The 25,153-nt window shown below is 43.0% G+C and overlaps 1 protein-coding gene across 1 annotated transcript; it reads right to left on the bottom strand.

The window, feature by feature from the left end:
• Positions 1–1,624: 1,624 nt before the first annotated feature.
• Positions 1,625–22,674, bottom strand: LOC115469407 (DNA-directed RNA polymerase III subunit RPC4-like). Its single transcript, XM_030202013.1, has 9 exons — positions 22,595–22,674; positions 21,982–22,162; positions 18,316–18,359; positions 17,350–17,498; positions 17,128–17,252; positions 16,785–16,953; positions 12,991–13,262; positions 7,232–7,384; positions 1,625–6,430 (listed from the first exon to the last, which is right to left on the bottom strand). Exons 2-9 carry the CDS (start codon positions 22,147–22,149, stop codon positions 6,308–6,310), a joined length of 1,203 nt encoding a protein of 400 aa, XP_030057873.1. The 5' UTR covers positions 22,150–22,162; positions 22,595–22,674; the 3' UTR covers positions 1,625–6,307.
• Positions 22,675–25,153: the final 2,479 nt, after the last annotated feature.

Below are 25,153 nucleotides of genomic sequence, written 5' to 3'. Positions count from 1 at the left end.
CAGACTTGGGAGTAATGTCAGGAAGTATTTTTTCACAGAGGGTGGTGGATACATGGAATACTCTCCTACAGGAGGTGGTGGAGATTAAAACAGTAATGGAATTCAAACGTGTGGGATAAAAACAAAAGAATCCCTGTTTATAAGGAATGGATCCACAGAATCTTAGTGGAAATTGGGTGGTGACACCGGTAACTGGGAAGCAAAACCAGTGCTGGGTAGACTTCAATGGTCTGTACCCTGATCGTGACTGAATAGATATGGATGGGCTGGAGTGTAAATTTTAAGGGGGTTCGACGTTAGCTTCAAAAATTTTAGTACAAGAACAGTGCTGGACAGACTTCTACAGTCTGGGCCCTGAAAATGGCAAGGACAAATCAAACTTGGGTATACATATAAAGTATCACATACCATGTAAAATGAGTTTATCTTGTTGGGCAAACTGGATGGACCATACAGGTCTTTATCTGCCGTCATTTACTATGTTACTACTATACCTGCTTTTTGATATGCTGTAAAACCTAAACCAGACTTGTGGAAAGCTGTGCAGTCCCATGTTTAGCCTTTAATCCCATTTGCTGTCTGGTATTACTGCATCAAATATTGATAGCAATTCAATCCATTTACTGGACAAAACTAGCTCCACTATATTTCTTTCCTTATTTGTTTGTATGATACAAAGACTGAAGTGATGTAAGGCTAAACAAGCCTTAATCCCTTTCTGACTTCAAATATGCTTCCAGGCTGGCTAGAATTCAGCCAACTCCATCTCATCGCAAAGGGATGCTTCTTTACCCACAACTTCACCATGGGTCCAGCAATGCCCATTTTCCCTTTCATTAACCCCATCATTACCACTCTACTGCTAGCATTGGCTATACAAAAGCTATGGTCTATCCTCTGGCTTTAAAGGGTCACCATTCTGCCTAAGTTCCTATAACAAATAGGGGTCTGAGTTACACCTGAGTCCACCAGTACCATTGCAGTTTTCAGTCTTTTACAACCCTACATATTCCCACTTGGTAGTTGCTTGGTTGAAGAATCCCCTTTCCATGGTTGTCTTTTCTACAACACACAATCAGTCGATCTACAATATTCATTCTTCTTCCTCCATTACATAAAAGGCAAAAGTATGGTACACATCTTAGCTGTAGATCTGCACTGCCACGCTTCTCTGCGCATGAGCCTAGGGCCAGCATTAGGGTGTGGCAAACAGGGCAATTGCCCTGGGCCCTCAAACCTGCCTCAAGCTGAAGTAGGCATAGACTGAAGACCAGCTTTGGGCCTCCTTCCCCGTTTCTGCCCTGGGTCCTTGAATGTCTAAGAGCATCCCTGCATGAGCCCACAGGAAAGCATTGCTGCTATATGGGGCCATTCAGTTTTCCCTGAAGAATTTGCCAAGACGCTCTTTCTGCTTCCTTCTTGATGGTGTTGCATTCTTATATGTACGCGCACCTTAAAAGGTTTCAGTTGGAGCGAACACCATGTCAATAAACAATTTCCACTCATCCTGTTCCTATATTTACAACCCTTGTTATGCTCTCCCTCCTGATAGGTTGTCTCTACTCAGGAGATTAGCATGCTGGATAACCAGAGTCTAGAATACCACTGTGAAGACACAGAACTCTTGAACCAAAATCTTCTTTAATGCAAATTCAAACATAGGGAAATAACTTACAGTTAGATGTACTGGACAAGAGGCTGTACCTTGCAGAACTGGGAGTTTGTTCTCTACTAGATCACCCTGTATATCAGGGGAGCCAGATCTCGGCACCAAGCTCAGAAGAGTAGATGTTGTGAATACTAACTAGTAAAATCTTGGTTGGTTTACAATAGCTTGACAGGGGAGTACACAATAGGTACAGCAAAATCAGCCCACAGTTCACAAAAAACCATGCTGCACACACACTTTCAACCTCAAAATGGAAGAGAATGGGCAGAAAACAGCTCAGAATACACAGGGACAAAAGGCAGCCAATAGGAAAAGTCACACAAGGCATGGGGAATGAGGCAGGTGCTTGGGAAGAGTCTATCACAAGAGAACTACAATTTCATCACTTTGTAGTCCTATCCTACTTAGAGTACAGGGACAAAATTTGGTTCTACCAATGTCTCATTTATACAACTAGCACAGTCTCCATAAATATGGGGGCAGAACAACCCTGTATGACTAGGGTCACTCTCCTCCAGATCTAAAAACTTGGGACATGCTCGTCTTCCAGAATCCATTCACCTTGCTCGTTTCAACCTACCCCAGCATGGTACCTGGGTACAAGGCCTGCGCATTAACAACGTAAACATTATTTGCCTTTGCAGCCTCAGCTTGGGAGTCACCCAGGTGTGGGTGATATCTTGTTTATCTATGGAGAAAGCAAGGCCACTTACCAGAAGTTCATTGTGGGTAGCAGGATTAAGCAGCCACACAATTGCTCCTACCTCCCCTCTTTTTTATTGTAAACTGCCAGATGGCCTATCAATGGGCAGTACAAGTACTACTCATAAACTGAGGAACCAAGCAGTAGACTGAAGAGGTGCAGCAATGGGCACATAGGCAGGAATACAGGCATATGCACAGAAAGCCACTTACTTTCTCTGGGTGCTAGGACAGCAAATCATACTGATGTCACCCTTCATGTGTAGCTGATGTATCCTGCTGTTCACAGAGAACCCACACCATATTCACAAGGTTTTACTTTTTACAATTTTTGTCTGCAGTGGGTAAACCCACTTAGTAATTTGGTGCTTTATTTTTGATAAACCAGCAGGGGATGGCATACAGGGTGCAAGAGATGCTGTGAATTTAAGTACCCCCCCCCCCCCCACACACACACACACCGATCGCAGGGTTCTACTCCTCTTATGCTAAATTTTGTCCAGTTTCTTAACTGGCATTATGCAGGTCCTGATTTTCATACAGTTAATGCATGTTACATCTATGAATTCTGTTTTGCCTGCTCTGCCTTTCCCCTATGTACGTCCCACACCCTCTGGTCAATGAATAGCAAATATAGATTGATTTCACTGGCTCCTACTGTGGCTTGCCTGATTTTGAAATAAGCCAGACAAATCAACAACGTACTAATGTCTGTATTAAAGTAATTGCACAGGCTGTGCTGATTAGTTTCTGTTACCAAGAAAAGATAAATAATAGAGACATTAATGACAGTAAGTAAGGGCCAGGTTTTAAGGATATATATTCATTGGGGGTATGACAGAGATTTGCATACAAATTTATGTCATGCATAGTCATTGGGGGTATCCTGAAAGCCTGATTGACTGGGTGTGTCCCAAGGACTGGGTTGAGAATCCCTGGCTCAGGGTGAAGAATTCCATCCTTTCCTCATACTTCTTCATGAGCTATTCCTTGAAGGCTAATGTCAACAAAGGTATGGCCATTCCAGTAGGAGTGGCCACATGCTCCCGAGTAACCTGGGCTTTATTGGAAGCAGGGTTTGGGGCTGTTGACACCAGCACCCTTGGTCCCTCAATACTCTCAGCACTATGCTTTGAAGACGTGCTATGTTGAGGCATCCCTGTCTCCACTTGACTACCAGAATCACGATCTCTTGCCACTGATAAAGATAAGGATGAATCCTTCCTCTTCTTTGGGCAGGAATCAGATGATAACCAATCCCACCAGCCTGTCAATGCTCAATACTGTGAACTCTGCAGACCAATGCTTCCAATGGCAATAAAGATGAACTGGTCTTACCTATGCCAAAAATGTACTTGTGCTGCTTTTCAGAGCCACAAATCCCTCTCTGACATATATGAACACAATAAGAGGCATCATGGTCAGACTCCCAACTATTGTAGGCACCAACTATGTTTATCTATAATTGATATAGTCCTATTGCACTGGAAGTGTTTTTTTGAAAGTGCTGGGGGCCTTCTTTTGAGCCACTGCCCAGAAAAATTGCATCAGTGAAATCAAATGACTTTATGATGAAAACACAGTTGCTCAAGCCTTCAAGAGACCTACATGGGGAGCTGATACAAAAAATAATGGAAACTTGAAAATGACTGAAAAAAAAAATCTAACTAGGAAAAGACTACAAAAGCAGACTACCATATGACAGTGGCAGGACTTAACACAAAATTTTCACTTCTATTAAAATTCATCTGAGGAGAGCATGCTGAAAAGACACAGCCGATCTGCGAAACAGAAAATGAATGACTTATGTGATCCCATGCAATAGCAGCAGGTAGGAAGAAACAAGCATGTAGAGTTGAGTTGTCTCAAACGCTCTATTCTTCTGTGCTGAGGAAAGTTCCTGCAAAGAACTACAGTGGATATCATCAATAATGTGAGGATTTTTATATTCTGCTTCTCCTTAGTGAATTACCTTTTCTTTTTTTTTTTTGGAAAGTCAAGCACTTTATTTTTACATGCTGGTGGTCTTTTCTTTTGAAAGTGTGAAACTCAACTTCCAAGACTAAAACTCAACTTCCAAGACTAAGTGAAAGTAAAGTGGTGCTTCAGCCACTTTACTATTACTTCACCTCTTTGTACAGGTAGTACTTAGATTCATGTTTGAAATACAAGGCCTTAAGGATACTCACTGTAAGTGAACATATACAGAACAGCTACAAGAGAATACCAGCATCCATATTTCCATAGGCAGAAAATGAGACATATGTTACTGCTACTGGCACCAGATCAGACAGGATACAGTGCAAGCCAAAGGTCACTCCAGTCTTCTTTTCTTTCCATAATCAAACGAGTAACCTTGCATCACTCTCAGCCTCTCTGGCTGGGATTAAAGTGCAGAATCTCAGCCATGAGCTAACAACAGTTTCTTGGCTTTTTGGCTGAGACTGAGAACATATTGCTATCTGATCTCATTAGGGACACAATGATTTAATAACCATTACAAACACAAAATAAATAAAACACCTATAAAATAAATAAAATTGGTCAGAGTTAGTGAGCACCTGTTTCTTCTTTTCAGGAACAGGACTTGAGCCTGTTCCTTAACTATAACCCACTAATCTACAAACATTTATCCAATGTGACCACCTTTTAACACCCAAAAAATCAATTAAGACCTGAAAATGACGAAGAAACAAAATAGCAGATTATCTATGCCCCTTTCCCCCCTCCATACACCCAAAACAGAAAAGCAGCAGTTTAGGGACAGTGAATCAGGGTGTGCTCAAGGTCCTGACCCTGTTCACAAATATTCAGTTTAACAGGAAGCCCACAGTGAAGGCAGGACCATGTCTGTGAATGTGAAGATAAAATGGTTCACAGCCTACATACTAAGCACCATTACCGGCACAGGTCTCAGTGGATGAGCTATTTCTGTGACCCTATCCCATTAGGGAAGCATGACCCACAATTTGAACATCCCCAGGTGACTAACATGGTTGGTAAACTGTTATGGACAGCAGGCAGATTAGACACCCCATGGGCAGCCTAGGGGGAATGCAGGGCCAGGTGCATTGATACATACTAAAAGGCAGTAGGGGCCACATACAAAAAGCAAAGCCACTCATGTTACTCTGTTTTACAATGGCTACCAAATAGCAAGCATTCAGTAACCTCCCACAGGCTGGACCTCTTCCCACACCCACCAAAACAATTATACAAGGTTCTAATATTTATCAGAGTTAGAGGAACTGAAATTTTCTTGGGAGACTGTTATAAAATAGGGAAAAACCTCTGTAGTTGTACATAAGGACTTACGGTATCATATGTAATTGTACATAAGGACTTAGGGTATCATAGCTAAACTAAGGCTAGTTCTGACTGAGCTGGAAAAACTGCCTGACCAAAAAAAAAGACAGCTCTATCAACAATGATGTTTTTTTTTTTTTTTCAGCACTAAGGCCAACATACAGCCAAACAAACAGAATGGCATGCAAAAAAAAACCTCATTCAACAACTGAGAGTCATACCACAGGGGGGAGGAGGGGAGAAATACAGCATAAACAGAAATTAAAAGGCTAGTTTCCATCTATAATATATACAGCATTTACACCACTGTGTATACATTCACATCATGTACCAAACAAGAATGGTGATATTCAAGTCTACCCTCAATAACTTCCCTTGCTTCAGCGATGAGAGGGACTGAGCTTGGTGGAATCCCACCCTTCTTCCAGGAGCTTGCTGACTGGAGTAGTAGCACATAAAAACTGAAATTTACCAAGTGATACTGAGCATCGTTCTCATTCATGTGAGAATTTGCTACCACTTTGGAACTGTGGCCAGTATTTGCCATGTTCCATCCATAATAGATAAGGAAACTTGCTTCACTAATAAAGGAAGTCTTTTATGCCGATGCATTGAGCATTTGGCCCAGTTCTATCGTTGTTTGTATTCCAGGAGAGACTCAAAGTCTGGTGAACACACCAGTTTATGCTTCACGTGGCCCAGGATCGTCATGTCCCCACTGTGTCCATCTCCAAGACTTAAAGAAACCAGCTCCTTCAAGAGATAAACAAAAAGAAAATAACCGGGGGGCATCATGAAGAAGCAAACATTTATCCATGAGAACTGCAGGATGAAACTCTCTCATTTGACATTACTGAAATAAATAATTTACTGCAGCGTTTGGGACCCATGGGTAGACTTGGAAATACTCTGTTTTGATTGTGGCTGGGTGTGGGAAGGCAAGTGCTTGTGTTAAGAATATATGCCAATTAAAAGCTTGATAGCAGTATACTGCCTTTAGGCATCTGTGTGTTTATTCTGGTTTATATATTTGTCATGTGATAATGTTGATATTGTCTATGTCTTTATTCTGTCTACATGATTGGTTATGTGGTATTGGGGGGGGGGTTGCCTTAAGAAATTAAGTTTGAAGTATGCTTTTTTTATGCTGTTTGCTTGTAATCTAACTTGGTGTACAGGTATCAAATAAAATAGTGAAAAAAAGAGGGCTGTTTCTGTGACTGTTTGGAGTACAAGAGGTTGAGGGGAGGGGGCACAGGAAATCATTTGCCTGCACCTCTTAAGAGGGAAAATATATAAACAGTCTGATGTTCTAACCAAAGTAATGATGCTCAAAAGTCAATATCCACTGAGAGAGTACTGTTTGGGGTCTGAAGGATTTGCTGTATTGCCTCATTTCTCATGAGATCAATAAAAATCTGAAGTATCATACTTGCAGAAAAGATGGCTGTTTCTGGCCACCATTTAATTATAACCCTCCCCTACAGATTCACCTCTAGCCCCCCACCACCAGTCATACTACCTCACCTTATATATAGGCTCTAATGTATTTACCTGCAGAAAGGAGCAGGAGGTTCCCATGGTAACATCAAGTGTCACCTTCCCCAGCACCAATTGGATCTTCCCAGACTTACGGACCAACAGTTTGCCCACCTGGCCCTCTAAAAGGTCCCCCAAGCAACAGGTATTTTCTGCTAATACTGCCTCCTGCAGGACAAAAAGAAGAAAGTAAAGGCAAAAGAGTTAGAAGACACTGTATTATTACCCCAGGTTTCCTGACAATAGCAATCCCTCTTTACCCTGCACTTTCTATGCTATAATGATACTTTGCTACATATGCATATTTCATTAGCCTATGATTATGGCTACAGTTAACATTTATTCCCTAGACTTTTTTATGGTATCAATACATTTTTATTAAACAGTTTTGAAGAAAGTAATAATACAAAACAGTATGTCAAACCAACAAAAGACCCAACTATATAGCAAACCAATTGTGCCCTCCAAAACCCACCCCCATACCCTCATCCATACAGGTCACGGCCATTGTTTCTTCAGCAGATGATCCTTATACTAACCACCCCTCCCCCCCCCCCAATCTTATCTGGAGCACTCGCCCAGTCTAGCAATTGGCTTAACTGTGGAACCCAATAATACCAGAACAAATCTGGGACCCCTAACCCCCACCCCCACAACATTAATTTATCCAGCCTAGGGGCTAAATCATGCTGTAAATTGGAAAGCAACCAGACATGGACCTCAACAGGCAGTGTCTGAAACAAAATTAAAAGTCGGGGAAGAACATTCATCTTAAGGGCTGCAATGTGCCCCCACGAAGATAATCACTTCCCCATCCACCTACCCAGATCCCACCATTTTTTATGAAACAGAGACTCATAGTTGCAAGAAAGGAATATAACTGGAACTGATTGTCTGGGATTCACACCTCCAAATACTGAAAACCCTCAGCTGCCTATTGAAAAGGAAATTTCTGCTGCAGAATATCCTCGTCCACACATGGGGTAGTCACTCCCATCAACTCAGACTTATCTAAGTTAAATCCTGAAGAATTATCGGTTATGTGAGAATAGGTTGTTCCATGTACAAGAGGGCATCAAAAAGAGCAAAAAACCCTCAATGTCCTGATTAGCCTGGATCCTCTCAGCAAAAATGATCCACTGATAACTCAAACAGCAGAGGGGAGAGAGGACAACTCTAGTACAAATCCTGCTCAATAGAAAAAGATTCTGTATATCCCCTATTCACCTGAACTCACGCAGTAGGCTAAGTATAAAAAGCCTCTATCCAGGAGCAAAAATTAGGACCAAAGTCCCACCTTGCGCAAAACCTGCCAAAGATAGTTCCAGCGGACCCTGTAAAAGACCTTTTCCGCATCCACAGACAGAAGAGCCAGCCTAGACAAGGTCCGCTGGGCTCCCAAAAAAGAACATTTAAAGTGCACCAAATATTATCTGCCATCTGGCGCTTAGGTATAAAGCCCACCTGATCGGGGTGAACCAGATCAAGCAAAACCCAACTCAAGCACATCACCAGTATCTTAGCTAGAATCTTGACATCTACATTTAAAAGCAATATGGGGTGATAGGAGTTGTATGCCGGAGGGGCCCTGCCAGGTTTCTGTAAGATCGAAATACTAGCCTCTCGCATACCTGGAGGAAATAAATGCCCCACAAACAACCTATTACCTACCCTACACAATAAGGGTCCCATCTCATCAGCAAAAAGCTTATAAAATTATGCCGAGAACCCATCTAGCCCCGGATATTTGCCACTAACCTGGCTCTTAATTGCCCGGGCAACCTAAGAAAGTTAAAGAGGAATGCTCTCGTACGTATTATATAAAATATCCCCAACCCTTTAATTTTTCCCACTAAAAACTCCGCCCATTGTTCACAAAGGGGCTGAGCCAGCAAAGTACCCAACTTATTAGCAAATTCAAAGCATTTTTGGTGAAGCTGGTGACACAAAGTTGATGTTGACCTTCTCAATCTTCAGCCTGCTCAGGTCACTACATATCCAAATCAATTCTGCCAGAAGGGCTGGAGCTAGGTCCACCTGGTGCCTGCATTCAAGATACCTCAGTCTCTCCCAAAGGTGCAAATGCTCCCTAGCCTGTTTCCTATGTGCCCCCCACTTGATAAGGTGTCCTCGCACTACAGCCTTCATAGCATCCCATAGATAACCATCAGAAACCTCCCTATTATCAATAACCAACAATTAATTACCAATTATTCCTTTAACATTCTCACAGACCTGATGGTCTCCCAACAAATGTTCATTAAGTCTTCAAAAGCTCATACAGGACTATCTCCTTAGATCACCCAATTCAAACTAGGGAATAACTGTAAACTGAAATGGGATATATAGCACCGTCACTATGACCAATAACACAATATAGAGTCTACTCTTGTATACGTGTCCCAGCGGTCAAGAGTAGTAAGTGTATTGTGTGTGATAATAGACACACCAAACATCTAATAAATCCAAGGCACCAATAATCCGTAAAAAGGTCTGTCGATGGGCTCTCCCACTTCCCCCCCTACCCTTGAAATGATCCACTGAGGGATCAGGCACAAGATTACAACCCCTCCCTAAAAGAACTGCCCCAGTTACAAAATCCATTTCATTAGGAGAACAAATTTTATTATAGTTACCATGTCCCTGGACTTTCCCCTTGACCACTGAACATCTACCGATGAGATCTCGATAGACATCATTCACTACATATGCACCGCTAGAACGGATTAAGATGGCTGCTCCTCCTGAATGCCCATCCCCTTACGGCCCATGAGTCAAATGTATCTCAAAAGTTTTACTTTGCAGAAAATGCTGGTCCCTCTTCCTTAAATGGGTTTCCTAAAGCAGCACTGGAGTCTGCACAGTTCATTGAAAACTACACTTCACTTGCCTTGGTCATTGAGCCATGTACACTCCAGGAGCCAAATTTATATGAAGTCGTCACTGTTTCCCCCACACCCACTACCTGCCCCCATTCCCTCCCCCCACTAACCCTCACCCTGACCAGCCAGCTGATCCTATATACGGAGGAAGCTACTCACCACCAAGGAACCAGAAATCAAAGGTCCAATGACATCTTCCCCTGCCCTCCTGTATCACTCCACTCCAACCAGCATTATATCTCCTCCTCCTTCCCATACTACCTCCTCTAACCCCCAAGTATGAACCCGATTATCAATGCGTAAAGAAAGTGCTTAGAACACTCATACTGTGCATCGAGCACTGGACCTCTTTTCCCAAAGCAGAACACTGGAGAGGTACAAGAACAGTGAAAAAAACTGAAGCACATGCTACAAAAGTCAAGTGGTCAGGGCCTCTGCTCTCAGATTTTTTAGAGCAAGTGCTTGGAACCTGCTGCCAACCTATAGCCTGTGAAGTTGAGGGGGACTTGCCCCCATTTCCACATGGAGGCAGATTCTGCCATCTCAGTGCCTCCAATGCTTGCCATGCTTCGCTGCCGGTGCGTACTCTTTTTGAATGGCCTCTGATAACTAAAAGTCCAAAAGGAAAGAGCCAGCGGTAGCGATGATTAGCAGACTGCAAATAGTGTCACCTCTGAGTTCCCAACGCTTGGCCAAAGTTATTCCTGCCAAATCTTGATAAGACGGTGATTTTGCAGTTGTCCCATATAATTTCTTTCTGGCTCCGAGCTCTATGCAGAACGTCCTCTTTGAGGTGGAAGTCATGAAAGCATACCAAAATATCCCTAGGAGACAGGTCTCTGCACGGGCCCAAACTCCTATGCACTCTGTCCAAATGTACAGTTTGTGGAGCACTGTGGCTTCCAGCCAAGTCAGACCCCTCCAGCAAAAACATACAAATTTGAGTGGCCACTTACCTGCAATCCTTATAAGACTGTCTGTGGTATCCCCTTGAACCACAAATCACATCACCTAGACCTATTCTCCTGGTCCTCCAGCAGATCAAAAGCAGTCTGATGCTCCTGCAAATGCTGCTTCTCTGTTGTCTGTAGACCCTGCATGTAGCTCTCCAATGAATCTAAACAGTTGTCAGCCTGCTGCCGATCTCGCAAACATCCTCTCTGATCTCTGTTAATGCAGACTGAATATCACCACGAACTGTTTTTAATTCAGCCTGCAAAATCCGGAACCATTTCAGTACATCCCTCTTAGTAAGTTCCTCATCATCCCCGATTCGCCTGCAGATCATCATTCTCCATGTGTCTGTGCCGTCGCCATTTGTAACACATGTACTCCCACCTTGTCTGTCATTAACCACTGGCAATCCTCTGCCTCCAGAACAAATTTGAATTTCTCCAGGCACTTATGAGTTGACATCCCAGGGCTTTACACAGGACAGAGTACATCAAGGAAAAAATTCAGAGGAAGAAAGATGCACTTTAATTACTGCCTCCACGGAGCTGTGCGGTTAGACTGCCATTTTCCCAGGGCTGACATCACTTCCTCCTATTACCTGGACTGCCAATGCTATTAGTAGCAATTCTCATTACCCCATATTTCCTGTACTCCAGTACCCATTTCCAAGTGGCTACCCAAATAACAATTTCAAGGTAGATATTCAGGCTGCAGAAGTCAGCGGTTTTAAGTCACTACCAGCTGTAGGCTGAATTCTCCCCAGATATTCAATGCAGGGCCACTTCCAGGCTCCGGCACTGAATACGTATGGGTCCACTAAATGTTAAAAGGGCACTGTCAGTATTCAGACCATTTCCCTGTAAGCTCAGTGGATAAAGTTAGGATAGCAAAAAAGGGTGTCCTAACTTTAGCCAGTTAGACCAAATATTGCCCACCTGTTAAGTTCCAGCTTTGCCCCCCGAACTGCCCTGGCACTAAATCAAACAGTGCCTAGGCAGTCCCAGGCAATGTTCAGCAGCTCTACCCACTAAAATGCCGCTGAATACTGCTGCGTGGCCAGCTCACAGGATTTAACTGGGCAAGGTTAAGCCCTTTTAAATACTGGGCCCTTCATGGTCAATTCCCAGTGCTTGTCACCATGTCATGACTCTCACAGTGCACCTATCTGCATTATAGACACATTCTGTCAAGGAAAAAGCTCAAGTAGTGCCAACATATGAGAGTCCTACAAGCTTTACATACATGGTGTGAGCTGCTATGTATACAAAGTACATGTCCACGAGTTCACATATGCAGAGATCCGACTTCCAGCACATGTAATCTCAGAATGAAATGGGTAATCCAGCTTTTGAAGCTATGTGTGCAGACAAACCACTGCTTTTCCCCATCAGCCCCAAAACCTGTGTTAAACTGAGTGTAAAGACAATCCAGCCTATATTTAAAACCATTTTAGCAGCCAGGAATGGCACCTGGCTAGCTATTTGGCAATATTCAGCCAGAGATAGCCAGCTCTCTCTGGCTGAATATTGCCGGTTGGCACTTAGCGGCTAGCCGGTTATATCACGTGATATAAACTGGCTATCCGCCAATATTCAGTGCATCGCCAGCCAAATTTGGCCACCAAAATAGCAGGTATATCTTTTGCTGGTTTAAACTTAACCAGCCAGTATCAAATATCAGCCTGGCCGGTTAAATTTAAACCAGCCAGAAAATACCCAGATAGTCAATGCCGGTCACTGGAAATGAACTGGCACTGAATATCCAGGCACAGCGCCAACCATGGGAGGCAGCCCCACTACCACCTGCGGTCTGAATATAGGGCCCAATGAGATTTTAGTGATCTAGTCCTCTGAGTGTTATGATACAAGTGCTAATCACATGTTAGCTATTATGCAGAGACAAAGAAATGAGAAGAATCCATAAAGTGCCATTTGTGACCTGGCTTTTCTCTTGCTTCATCAGCATCATCTGCCCATCCTCACTCTGTATCTCTGTTTTGATTGGTTTGGTGTCCTGTGAAGGTGGCTGTCCTGGAAGTGTGTCTGGCAACTGTAAAAAGAGCAGCTCCTCTTCCCCAGACAGGCTCAAGGTTTGTAGCAGCTCTACCAGCGAGACATCTGGTGGTGGGCCTGGGGCCTTCCTCACTTCTGTCAGCTTTGCAGCTGAAACAGCTTCCTTCAGATCTTCATCATCTCTTGGCTCCTCCTTTACTAATGGAATGAAAAACAAAATGTAAATAAAAAAGGAAGTGGTGTTACTTTATTCCACCACATGCAGTATCTTTCTAACCCACCATGTCATGCCTCAACACAACTGTACTGATTAAAAAAGGCTCTCATTTGTTAATCTTAAGTCAAATGCTTTGTGGTTGAACCATTACCAGGAGATATTTCTCGACATTATTCTCTCAGATCAGGGTGAGTTGCCAGTGGAACAGTCAACCAGAGGGCTTGGAATAATACTAGATCCTTCAATATCACAGGAATCTCAGGTAAACAATTTGTTCATGAAATTCTCTTTCAACCTTACGCAACTTAGCAATGTTCATTCATATTTTAATGAAGATCATTTTGCTCTGCTAGTACAGAGCTTGATACTATCTCACCAGTCGCTAGCTTTGGTGCAGGAACTGAAAAGCTCTTTACTGCACGCTTGGGATTACTAGGCAATCCGCTTTGAAATGTCCTGTACACCCACACTGGTAACAAGGACGTTCATGCCTAAAGTCTTTAGGTTTTTGGGGAACACTGGAGGGTTTGCTGACAGTCTGAGGTTGCAGGGATATTTGGCTTAGGGCCCTGGCTCCCCTTAGATCCTGGCTGCTGCAGATAAGGACGGCTTCTCTTTGCCAACCAGGGACGGTTAGCCATAAAGATGTCAGCCAACTCAGCTGCCTTCTCTGGAGTATGGGGCTGGTGATCTTGAACATGTTCCCTCACCTCTGGACGACAACGCTGAAGAAACTGCTCCAGGACCATCAGGTTTTGGCAGTCCTCCAGGGATTTAAAACTCAGCTCCACTGAGCCACCACTGGTATCTTAACTGGATCACAAACTCGCTGTGTCATCCGTCCCCTTTGGAAAGTCCAGAACTTTAGTCTGTAGGCCTCAGGGGTAATAGCATAATGGTTCAACAAAGCTTAGTGCAGCTCCTCAAACTGGGAGTATATCTCCATAGACAGTCCTTGGAATGCCTCAAGTGCTCCACCATTGAGCTTTCCTCCCAGATAGAGCACCAGGTTTTTCTGAGGAATCTCACTGAGGCGGTAAATTTTTTCAAAGGCAGTTAGATATCCATCTATGTCACCTTGGGTATCATCAAACTGCGCAAACAAGTTGGGCCCAATCCGAGCTGTGCATCCTGCCTCGGGCCTTGGCGCAGGGGGTTGGGCTGGACCTTTGAATACAAACAATTTACATCTCCATCTTTCATTTCTGCAGCTAGAACTCCCATTCCTCACGCTGCTGTTCCCGCTCCTCTTGCCTCTGTCAGTCACTCTTCCCATTCCTCTCGCCGCAGCTGCTGTTGGTCTAGCTGCTGTCACTCTAAGATATAGATCTGACAGAGCTGAGCTGGTGTGGCATCTGGCCCTGCCAACTCACGGGCCTCTGCTCATAAGGGGTCTGCATTTCCCCCAGAACTCTGCGCAGGCCGGTCCTGCAGCTTCTCCCCACTGAAATCATCCAGTCACTCTAGTGTTAGGTCAGGCATATCCAGTATCTGACGGCTGCTACCAGTCTCCATCAGCAAGCTGCTAATCTCCTAAAACTACCACAAAAAATTAACAGGAAGGGGACCCTGTTACTGCTGCACTCATTCACTGTGCTCTGTGTCTGGAAGTTACAGATAAAAAAAAACTCTGAATCAATCAGTGGATGGTGACCCTCACGCCACACACTGAGCCCGACAATCCCACTGCTGCTACCATAAAAGATGGACAAGGTCTGTCACGAAACGCCTTGCCACCCACCTTGGGCTACCCCTGTGGCCACTCAGAGGGTCTATCCCCAGAACAGCTCAGGTCTGCCTGCACCTGCTGCTTGTGCTCTACACTAACACCCTCCTCCCACCGACTGGGTCCCAACCACCTCTAGACGAATCTCCTGCTCTCAAAATTATCCCCAGTGATTTCTAGGTTACTGGGGGCCACAATCCCAATGGTCCCACAGTTCCCAGAAAGCACTCACACACCCAACACACAAACTACCAGGATTCTTAGTCGTCCAGACAAGCAGAGGCAATAAACTAAAAATGTTTAACGTCATGAAAAATTACAACAATGAACAGAAAAGATGCAATCAGCAAACAAATAACAGGTAACTGAAATAGGATTACTTATAAAACTATCTAAATAATACCTGAGGAGTTCAGGACATACAGCTCACAGTTATCAAATATAACTATTCACAGAGCCTCAGCAAAGAGAGCTTTCTCTTTCTTCTCCCAAACTGAGACTGGAGAAAAAGCCAGTACATCCTGGCTGAATTTAAGCTCCTGGGCCAATCAGAGCCTAGAACAGCTCATTTTTTATTTGTTACATTTGTACTCCGCGCTTTCCCACTCATGGCAGGCTCAATGCGGCTTACATATTGTATACAAGTACTTATTTGTACCTGGGGCAATGGAGGAAGTGACTTGCCCAGAGTTACAAGGAGCTGCCTGTGCCTGAAGTGGGAATTTAACTCAGTTCCTCAGTTCCCCAGGACCAAAGTCCACCACCCTAACCACTAGGCCTGCTCCTCCCATCTGGCCACATCACTGCAGGTTAACTTCTTCTCTGAGCTAAGGAAGAACAGTCATTTTTCTCTGTAACAGCTTTAAACAAACATGCACCACCTGCTGGCCAAACTAGAGAAATACACTTCAAGAAATAATACGTTTACAGGTTACCTACTGTTTTGTCACAATATACATAATAAAAATGCATTTAATAATAGAGTTTATAGAAAAGATTAAACAGGAAATATTGAGTCAAATATTCCTTAAATAAAAAAGTCTTAAGATATGAAACACGAACATAGGAATTTTCAAGTCTCAAATCCAGCGGCAAAGAATTCCAGTAATAAGATCAGTCACAATTTCTTTTAGATACCAAGGGGTCCTTTTACTAAAGTGTGGTAAAAGGGGTCCCAAGCTAGCAGCAGCGCCTTTTCACTATGCACCTATGCAGGTGAGAATAGTGAAAAATGAAATGGCCATGCAGAAAGTTTGCACTTCCTGAGTGGTCATTTGGGGGGTGGAGGGGGGAAGCACTTAACGCCACCCATTGCACTGTGTCAGTAAAGGCTCCCACTCTAACCCAACGGTAATTGGGCAGCTAATACCGCCGGGTAACTCCTTGCGGAATTATTTTTTCAATATTTCTGCTATTGCCGGAAATGGCGCACGCTGGGAGTGGAACTACCTCCAGCACCCGCATTGGGCCAGCAGTAGTTCCGCGTTGCCATGTGGCAACTCTTTAAGTAAAAGGGACCTAAATGCTGTACTGAAGGATAAAGAAGAACTTTATTACACTTAAACTTGAATGTTAATTGAGAAGACAAACGAAAAAGTAAATCATTCAAATAGGCTCTCTATTTAGTATCAGTGCTTTTTAATTGGCGATTCTTATTGTGATCCGCTTTGGATAGATTCTGGGATTAAGCAGGCTACAAATGCTCAAGATTAGACTAGATTAATGAGTATGATGCATTAGTAATAGAAAGGCAGGAGAGGATAGGTACAGAATTCACCTTTTACAGGATGTGTCTCCACATCCATCTTTTCTTCCTTGGTACTGGACAGCCAGGCCTTCACATCCTGCTCATCACTGTCTTCTGTGAAAAGCCAGCCTGAGTGTGCCAGAGGTAGCTGAACTGGTTTATTCCGTGCATCATTTCTTAAACCTGGGTCGTCAAGGAACTGGAAAGAAGAGGTACCAATAGATAAGCAACACCAAATATAGTGATTGTCTCAAAAGGAGCAGTCAAGCACTTATGGCATACCAACTGTCTACACCTCACAAGGAGCAGGACAAACAGTGTGCTAGATGCTTCTGCAGGAATGTTTTACCCCATACCCTTCTTTGGAACTCACATCATCCTTTTCTAACATACGAAGAATATTCTTGGTTTCCTCTTCCGTCTCCCTTTTCTCTTTCTTTATGTTAATAATGTGCGAAGGCCCCAGGTCTGGCATGTCCACAGAGTTACCCCAGTTGCCTGTACAATGACCAAAATGCAGATAATACACTGTGTCATGGGATAGCAAAGAATACAAACTCCTACATTCCTTGAAGAGAATGGACAGATCACATACCTCGCTTCTGCATCATCTCTGCTGGTCCCTGCTCAAAAATAGAATGAGACTGAATGACCTCTGGCCGTCCTCTGCCACGACCCTGTCCATCTCGCTGCCGGTCCCTCTCTCTGTCCTTCTCTTTCTTTATAGATATTTCCTGTTTTGGCCTATTAAAGCAGATGAGATACAAGAAGGAAGTTACATGGAAACACTTTTAAAACAAATAGGAGGAAATATTTTTTCACTCAACGAATAGTTAAGCTCTGGAACTCTTTGCCAGAGGAGGTGGTAACAGCGGTTAGTGTACCTGGTTTAAAAAAACAAGTTTGGACAAATTCCTGGAAGAAAAGTCCATAGTCTGCTATCAAGACAAACATGGGAAGCAACTACTTGCCCTGGGATTGTAGTATGGAGTGTTACCACGATTTGGGTTTCTGCCAGGTACTTGTGACCTGGCTTTGACACTGTTTAGAAAACAGGATACTGGGCTAGATGGACCATTGGTTTGACCCAGTATGGCTACTCTTATGTTCTTATAAAAGCAGGCTTAAATATCACCATGGTTATTCTTGCTTGATAATAGCTAATCTCCTGTTGAATCTCTCTTTAAGCACTAGGGCCACAGAGCCACCAGACTTCTACAGCAGCAGTTCCCAAATTTTGGGTCATCACTCCAAATGGGATCATAGCCCTGGCTACAAAAACAATCTCAGACAGCAGCATCAAATCAGCCTGCATGATCTTAACAGATAACAACTACAATGGCATCATCAGCTGTCACTGCAAGTCAACCTGAAGAAGATGCATGGGAGGAAAAACAGGGATGGGCTTATGTGAATTTTGGTGCTATAAAATGAGTACACAACCAGGAAAAGGTTCAGAAGCACTATCCTACAGGCTACAAATGTCTCCCCAAACATGTTAGAAAAAAAAAAACTTGTGCGTACCACTCCATAATCATGACAAGTAAATCATGCAACTTACTCTTCTTTGATCTTCCTGCTAATTATATTCGGGGTGAAGGTTTTCTGGAAAAAAAAACAAAACAAAATGTTTTAACCAACTAAAAATAAATCCAAATCCCCTGACACACCTTAACAACTGCCTGGGTGAAGTGGAAACAGATGCTTCTGTCCGGAGGGAAGTGGTAACAACTCTGTGTACGCCTGCAATCTAGACTGATGCCTGGGATATCTGAAGTCATCTTTTGGGGGCCGGTAACAGAAAGCACCAGTAATAGCTCAAAGCCGTTGGGGCTCTCCCCTTGGAAGCTGCGAAGCAGCTGTGGAGAACTCTTCCTGGTGGGTAAGGGCTTAGATTGCAATTATGGATTGCTTTATATGGTAACTTTCCTCAATAAGGGGAAAAGGAAGGCAAAGGTTCATCATATGCAAACCTCTTCTCCAAAAATAAACAGCCCCATGGATAAAGATGTTATTCAATGACTAGTGGGTAAAAACAATTTTTAGGTTCCTCCCCTGAACTAGTCTGGGAGGGAATATTGCCCCACCTCACCCTTTCACTTCAGCAGTTGGATCTGAAGTGGTTCCATCAACATAAGGAGCCAGTACTGCTTTATTAGGTGAACATCTGAACCAGAATTCCTTACCTGTAGGCCCTGCCTATTTACCATTTCCTCTACCAGTTACTCTTCTGGATAATTCAGCAAGTGATTCTTTAATTTACAATAAAGATGGTAATAAATGAGACAGGCATCAAGTTGAGAGGCAGTTTCTGATCTTTTCCTATTTACTTTTTGAAATTAATTCCATCTCATCCTCAATGATGTAGGCTGAATGCTTATGATTTAATTGTTGTTGTTATTATACTGATTCATTTGTATCATTGCTTTCTTTCTACAAATATTTATTTGGATTTTGCACACACTTTTTCAGAAGTAGCTCAAGGTGAGTTACATTCAGGTACACTGGATATTTCTAATCTACATAAATATTTTTAAATTAAAAAAACTGCCTTCTGTAAACACACAAGCAGGAACCTGCTACTAAAATGTGCAACACAGTCTCATGCCTTAGAGTCTTTCTCTATTTCTGAATAATAACCAATTTCAACACGACATCAGGAGATGACCATAAGACAATGTAATGTTTCCAGCAGGAAACCAAGGAAAAAGTGAAACTTTCCCAGAAGAAATAGATACTTCTGCTACCCGGTATATGAGAGAAACCTCTTAAGTACATAAGTATTGTCATACTGGGACAAACCGACGATCCATCAAGCCCAGCATGCTGTTTCCAACATGGCCAAACCAGGTCACAAGTACCTGGTAAAATCCCAAAACAGTACAATACATTGTATGCTGTTATCCTAGAAATAAGCAGTGGATTTTCCCCAAGTAATTTTAATAATGGCTTATTGACTTTTCTTACACAAAGCAAGCCAAACCTTTTTTAATCCCCACTAAGCTAACTGCTTTTACTACATTCTCTGGCAATGAAATCCAGAGTTTAATTACACGTTGAGAAATACTGCAATGCAGGATAAGGACAGAGAACTAATATATATATATATATATATATATATATATATATACATACAGTACACTCCATTTAAGTGCATGTCGGATAAGCGCATGCTCTGTTTAACTGCATGCCGTACTTCGGTCCCATTTTTGGCACCATCAATTTCTATGGGACAAACTTTGGTTTAGCGCACCACTGATAAGTGCAAGATTCGCTTATATGCATGGTTGAAGACCACTCCTCTGCAGGAAAAGACTCCGCATAAGTGCGCGCAAGGAATATGGAAGTCAATTGGCACGTGACAACCAACGAGATTTACCGCCCCTTTAACTCCCACAGGCAGAATAAGCGAAAGAATGTTGTTAGAGTGTACACTGGGGTCGTCGTCGTCATTGCGGCCGAACTGTAAGACTAACACTGGCTGAACGAATAGAAGTTCTTAAGCATTTAGAAAACAAAGTCAAGCATCTATTGCTAAAGAATATGGTGTCAACCCCAGTCAAATTTCACGTGTCTTGAAGCAGAAAGACCAGCTTCTGGAAGACTGGCAAAACAATACAAATCCACAACGGAAACGAAAACGGGCGGGAAAAGCTGAGGAGGTAGAAGATGCTCTTTTTCGGTGGTTTTCTCAAGTCAGGAGCAGACAGTTTCCTGTCAGTGGTCCACTGCTTATGGAGAAAGCTAACCAGCTAGCTGAAAGGCTTGGACTAACTGAATTCAAAGCCACTGTTGGATGGTTGGAAAGATGGAAGGAGAAGAACAGCATAAAATTCAATAAACAGCATGGTAAAAAACAAGACGTTGATGACTTTGGTGCTGAAAATTGGGTTGTTTCAGTTCTTCCTGCCATCTTGAACGAGGTTTCACCTCGTGACATTTTCAGTGCTGACGAAAACGCTCTCTACTGGCGAGCATTCCTGATGGAACACTTGCATTCAAACATGACGAAACTACTGGAGGTAAAACGTCAAAGGACTGAATGATGATCCTCCTTTGCTGCAATATGGATGGGAGTGAGAAGTTGGAACCCCTCATCATTGGAAAGAGCAAACAGCCCCATTGCTTCAAGAATGTTAAGCGACTTCCTGTGTCATACGAGGCTAACACAAATTCATGGATGACTGGGGAAATTTGGAAGCAGTGGCTAAAGACGTTAGACACTAGAATACGGGCACAAAAGCGTCAGATTTTGTTGCTTTGTGATAATTGTGCTGCACACAGGGAATGATGTCAGGCTGTCTAACTTCAAGGTGGTCTTCCTGCCACCAAACACTACCTCTCTGATCCAACCTATGGATCAGGGCATAATAGCCAATTTCAAACAACATTATCGGGCTCTTGTGCTACGTCGTCTGATGAGCATTATGGATGACCAGACTGGCAAGGATAAACGTGCTGTTGAACTGGCTCATAATCTATCACTGTTGGATTCCCTACATACGCAAAAAGAAACTGGAATCATGTTACACAGGCAACCATTGTGAACTGCTACAAGCAGGCAACCATTGTGAACTGCTACAAGCAGGCAAGCTTTGTTAATGATGTGGAGGGGGAGCTGTTGCAAACGCGTCAGATGAACAGGTTATTGACATCCCAGCCGGTGTTACTGAAGAGGAGTTTCATCGCTACGTAGCTGTTATGATCTACAAACAGCTGACAACAGCACTGATGTTGAGATATGTGCCTACATGCAGGCAACAACAGCTGATGATGAGGAGGATGAAATGAGCAGCGAGGCACATGCTGACGAAAGTCAACAACCTCCTCCTGTCACTTTTGCAAGAGCACTGGAGAGTCTCAACACCGTGTGGGCCTATCTGAAGGCCACTGGATGTCAGTGCTATGATAGTTTTTACTGTTTGGCAGACATAGTCTACGGAACTCACAGACCCAATAGTGTACAGAGGACTATAACTGATTACTTCAAGTAAGCCTGTCAGTTAATGGAGACTGTATACTGTATGTATAATAATAAACAGTACTGTACATATGTTTACCAGATGTCAAGCTTCTTTGGGTCACAACGGTTAAGTTCACGCTCCGGTTAACTGCATGCATTTCTTTGGTCCCAGACCCTTGCACTTAAGCGGATATACACACACACACACACACACACACACACACACACACACACACATACAGGATATATACCAAATGCACTTGCCTTTTTTACACCTCCAAGGGTAAGATCTCGAGAACGAATAGAGGGCAGGCGCCCGGGAGTGATGGGCGCATTACAAGGCCTTCGTCCAATCAGGCCACGTGTCCCCGTAACTGAAGACCGGGGACCTCCAGGAGCCCCAGAATCACGGGATGATCCTCCATCTGACATTTTTCATTTGGACCTAAAAACATTCCCAGAAACGAGACTGCTTACTGTATATTAATGTGAATGCCATTGTAACATTTTGTAAGCCAGATTGAACCTGCAAATAGGTGGGAAAATGTGGGATACAAGTGCAGTAAATAAATATATCAACCATCCCCAGTCAAGTTCCAGGACTCTATATCCGAGTCATTGAATCCTCTCATTACATCTCTTCTAACGTCTTGACCACTGGAGTTTCTTCACATTACACACGCCAAAGATACAAAGTCACACGCATTCGGCTGCACTCACACTCTCACACGCCGAGCACCCCTCCTCATACGCATTCTGGGGACGAGCACCCCTCCCCGTGGCCAGCCATCTCTCCCTCTCTCCTCCCTGTCTTCGATGTGGCACTTCACCGTCAAACTCATACCAGGGGTTGCTCACCAACAATCCTGCAACGTACCTTCTCCGGTGCCCCGTTCCCTAAGACACACACAACTTTCCGCCCTCTCTGCGCCCGCCTTGCTGGAAACAAAACAGGAAGTTTCATCAGAGGAGGGCGGGACACCGGAAAAGAAAAACTGTGAGGCCCAAGGAGGTTTGATTGAAAGGAGGCGGCATGACGTCAAAACGTTGAAGCCACTTAGCTTAGTCTGTGTTTCCCTTTCCCCGCGCAGCCGTCGTTCTGCATATACTCAAAACAAAGTAAACGAACGTAAGAGTTGCTGTATCCACGTTGTCGTTCTTTATTGGTAGCATTTTTATTTAATCTCACTTATATTTTCAAACATGCCAACTTGTGTAGCATACGGATGTACACAGAAGAAGTATAATAGGGAAATAACTTTTCATAGGTAGAGTAGTAATTTGTTATAAATCGTAATCAGTGTGTCATTTGGAGGGGCTGGTTATAGGGACACCCTAGCATGTGTTATATTCGTGCAGAGGTTTTTTTTTTCCTGGTAAAGGGCCACTAAAACAGATATCATGTTATGAGAATCAGGTGCTCAACATTTTAGAGTTTCTATCTATTTATTTATGACATATCACACATTAAACATGAATTAGGGTGAAACCTTTGAGCATTTAAAACAAACAAAAAAAACATTCCCTGTGCCTAGATCAAAATAGAAAGATGGTTTGTGGGAACTTGCTCCTTTTGTTTTGTGGAATGCAGTGATATATTATAAAAATGCACTTAATAGTGTTTATTACTACTATTTAAAAGAGAGATATTCAATAATAAGAGTAAAATGTGCCAATATATTCCAGGTCTGTGATATATATTTATTTCTTCTTCAAATAATTTTTCAACAGCATTTTCTCAGTTATTACCCAAATGCGAACGCAATTATAATGTTAATATATTTTGGATATTACTGAATTCTATTATTCTGTCTCACTGTATTTCCAGTTTTGGCACAGTATAAGTCAACACAATGACAAAATGTAAGAAAACCAATGGACTGTATTAGGGACTCAATTAGTTATGCTTAAATGAGAGATCTGCATGAAAGAAAATAACTATTTTTATTATTTTGACTTATGCAAACCTCTTGTCCCTGAAACATACTGAAAACAGAATAATCCATTTGTACAAAAGAGATGAGGTGAAGATGTGATTCTATGTGCCCCAACGAAAGGAGAGTTTAATTTTACTTCCCATCTTTATAACACTAGGCTTTCCAAGGCAGATTACAATAACAGTTAAGATGAACCCATCAGTAAACAGGATATCCTCACTAAAATTTGGCCATGTATTACTGTACTGTATAGAACAGTGTAGAAAAATTAGCACAACATACAGCCTTTATTAGTGCTGTATCCACCATCTACAATATTTTTAAAGCTGTTTGGTGATATTCAATTTTGATTTCATCATATTTATATTTACATATGGGAAACTTTCAAATAAATTAAAAAGTTGTCAAATAAGTTTAAAAAATATTTTGTCCTCCACCTTTTAAGGCACTGTAACAGTTTTTGACGTTTTAGGATGGACCACGCATAGGCAGTCCATTATTTCTAATCATCTTTACTGTTGTTTTCAATAGTGTTTGCTATTGTTTTGGGTAAACCAGTGTGATGGCAATTTCCGCCTACTGCCAGCAAGCTCTGCCTACTGGCTTCAACCCATATAATGGGCTAGATAGCCTCATACCGTTTCCTGTTCTCAATCTAACTTTCTTGGGCCTGCCTGTTGTGTGCAATCTCAAAGACAGGTTGGAATGGAGTTTACGGGAATGCCGTAGGGCTGGAAGTCGTTCCTGCAGGGTTCCCTTGGAAATGTATGAGACTTTCGGTGATCAACTACGTTCCCAGGGTTCAGCAAAGATACTTAACTATAGCAGGTATTCTCCATGGATAATATGATCATCTAGCCTCACAGCTGAAGTGATTCCATGGTGACATCACTGACCCAGTCCCTTTAAAGCACAGAGAACTGAAGAGTTTTCTGCTCATGTGCTAACATTCCTGACACTAATAGTATCCCATTCAGTTTTATATTTTCTGTGCTAATGTACACAACCAGCATAGCCCTTTTTTACTGCTGTCACGAAAACCGCCACATTTATTCATTCATATTTTCTTTTTCTATTTTTCTTTTTTTTTACATAAGTCAGACAAGGAGCAGAGCTCACAAGAGCCAGGAAGCAAACACAGTAGAGAAAGAACTAAAGCAGGCTAAAGAGAAAGGCTGCTTCTAATACACAAGGCAGCAAAGCAGTAGTGCTCAAAAGAGCCAGGTAACAAACACAGCACACAAAGGGTAAAAGCAGATTAAAAAGAAAAGCTGCCTTTAACTACAAAAGTCAGGAAAGGGGCAGAGCTTACAAGACAGGGGCGTATCTGCGTGGGGCCTCAGGGGCCTGGGCCCCCGCAGATTTTGCCCTGGACCCCCCTACCGCCATCAACCCTCCCCCGCTGCCGTTGATTACTTTTGCTGGCGGGGGACCCCAACCCCCGCCAGCCGAGGTCTGCTTCCACCTGCCGCTGCCTTAAAAAACTTCTTCTTCAGCCG

The sequence above is a fragment of the Microcaecilia unicolor genome, chromosome 4 (assembly GCF_901765095.1).
Source record: "Microcaecilia unicolor chromosome 4, aMicUni1.1, whole genome shotgun sequence".
Lineage (NCBI taxonomy): Eukaryota > Metazoa > Chordata > Amphibia > Gymnophiona > Siphonopidae > Microcaecilia > Microcaecilia unicolor.
The sequence above is the reverse complement of the archived record's forward strand: the minus strand, read 5'-3'. Positions and strand labels throughout refer to the sequence as shown.

Coding starts and splice junctions, on each gene's coding strand:
- LOC115469407 (XM_030202013.1), bottom strand. CDS start 22,149: ATGTCAGATGGAGGATCATCCCGTGATTCTGGGGCTCCTGGAGGTCCC. Junction 13,263..16,784: donor GGAGACACATCCTGTAAAAG/GTGAATTCTGTA, acceptor TCATTCCATTAG/TAAAGGAGGAGCCAAGAGAT. Junction 6,431..7,231: donor CCTCCTGCTCCTTTCTGCAG/GTAAATACATTA, acceptor TATCTCTTGAAG/GAGCTGGTTTCTTTAAGTCT.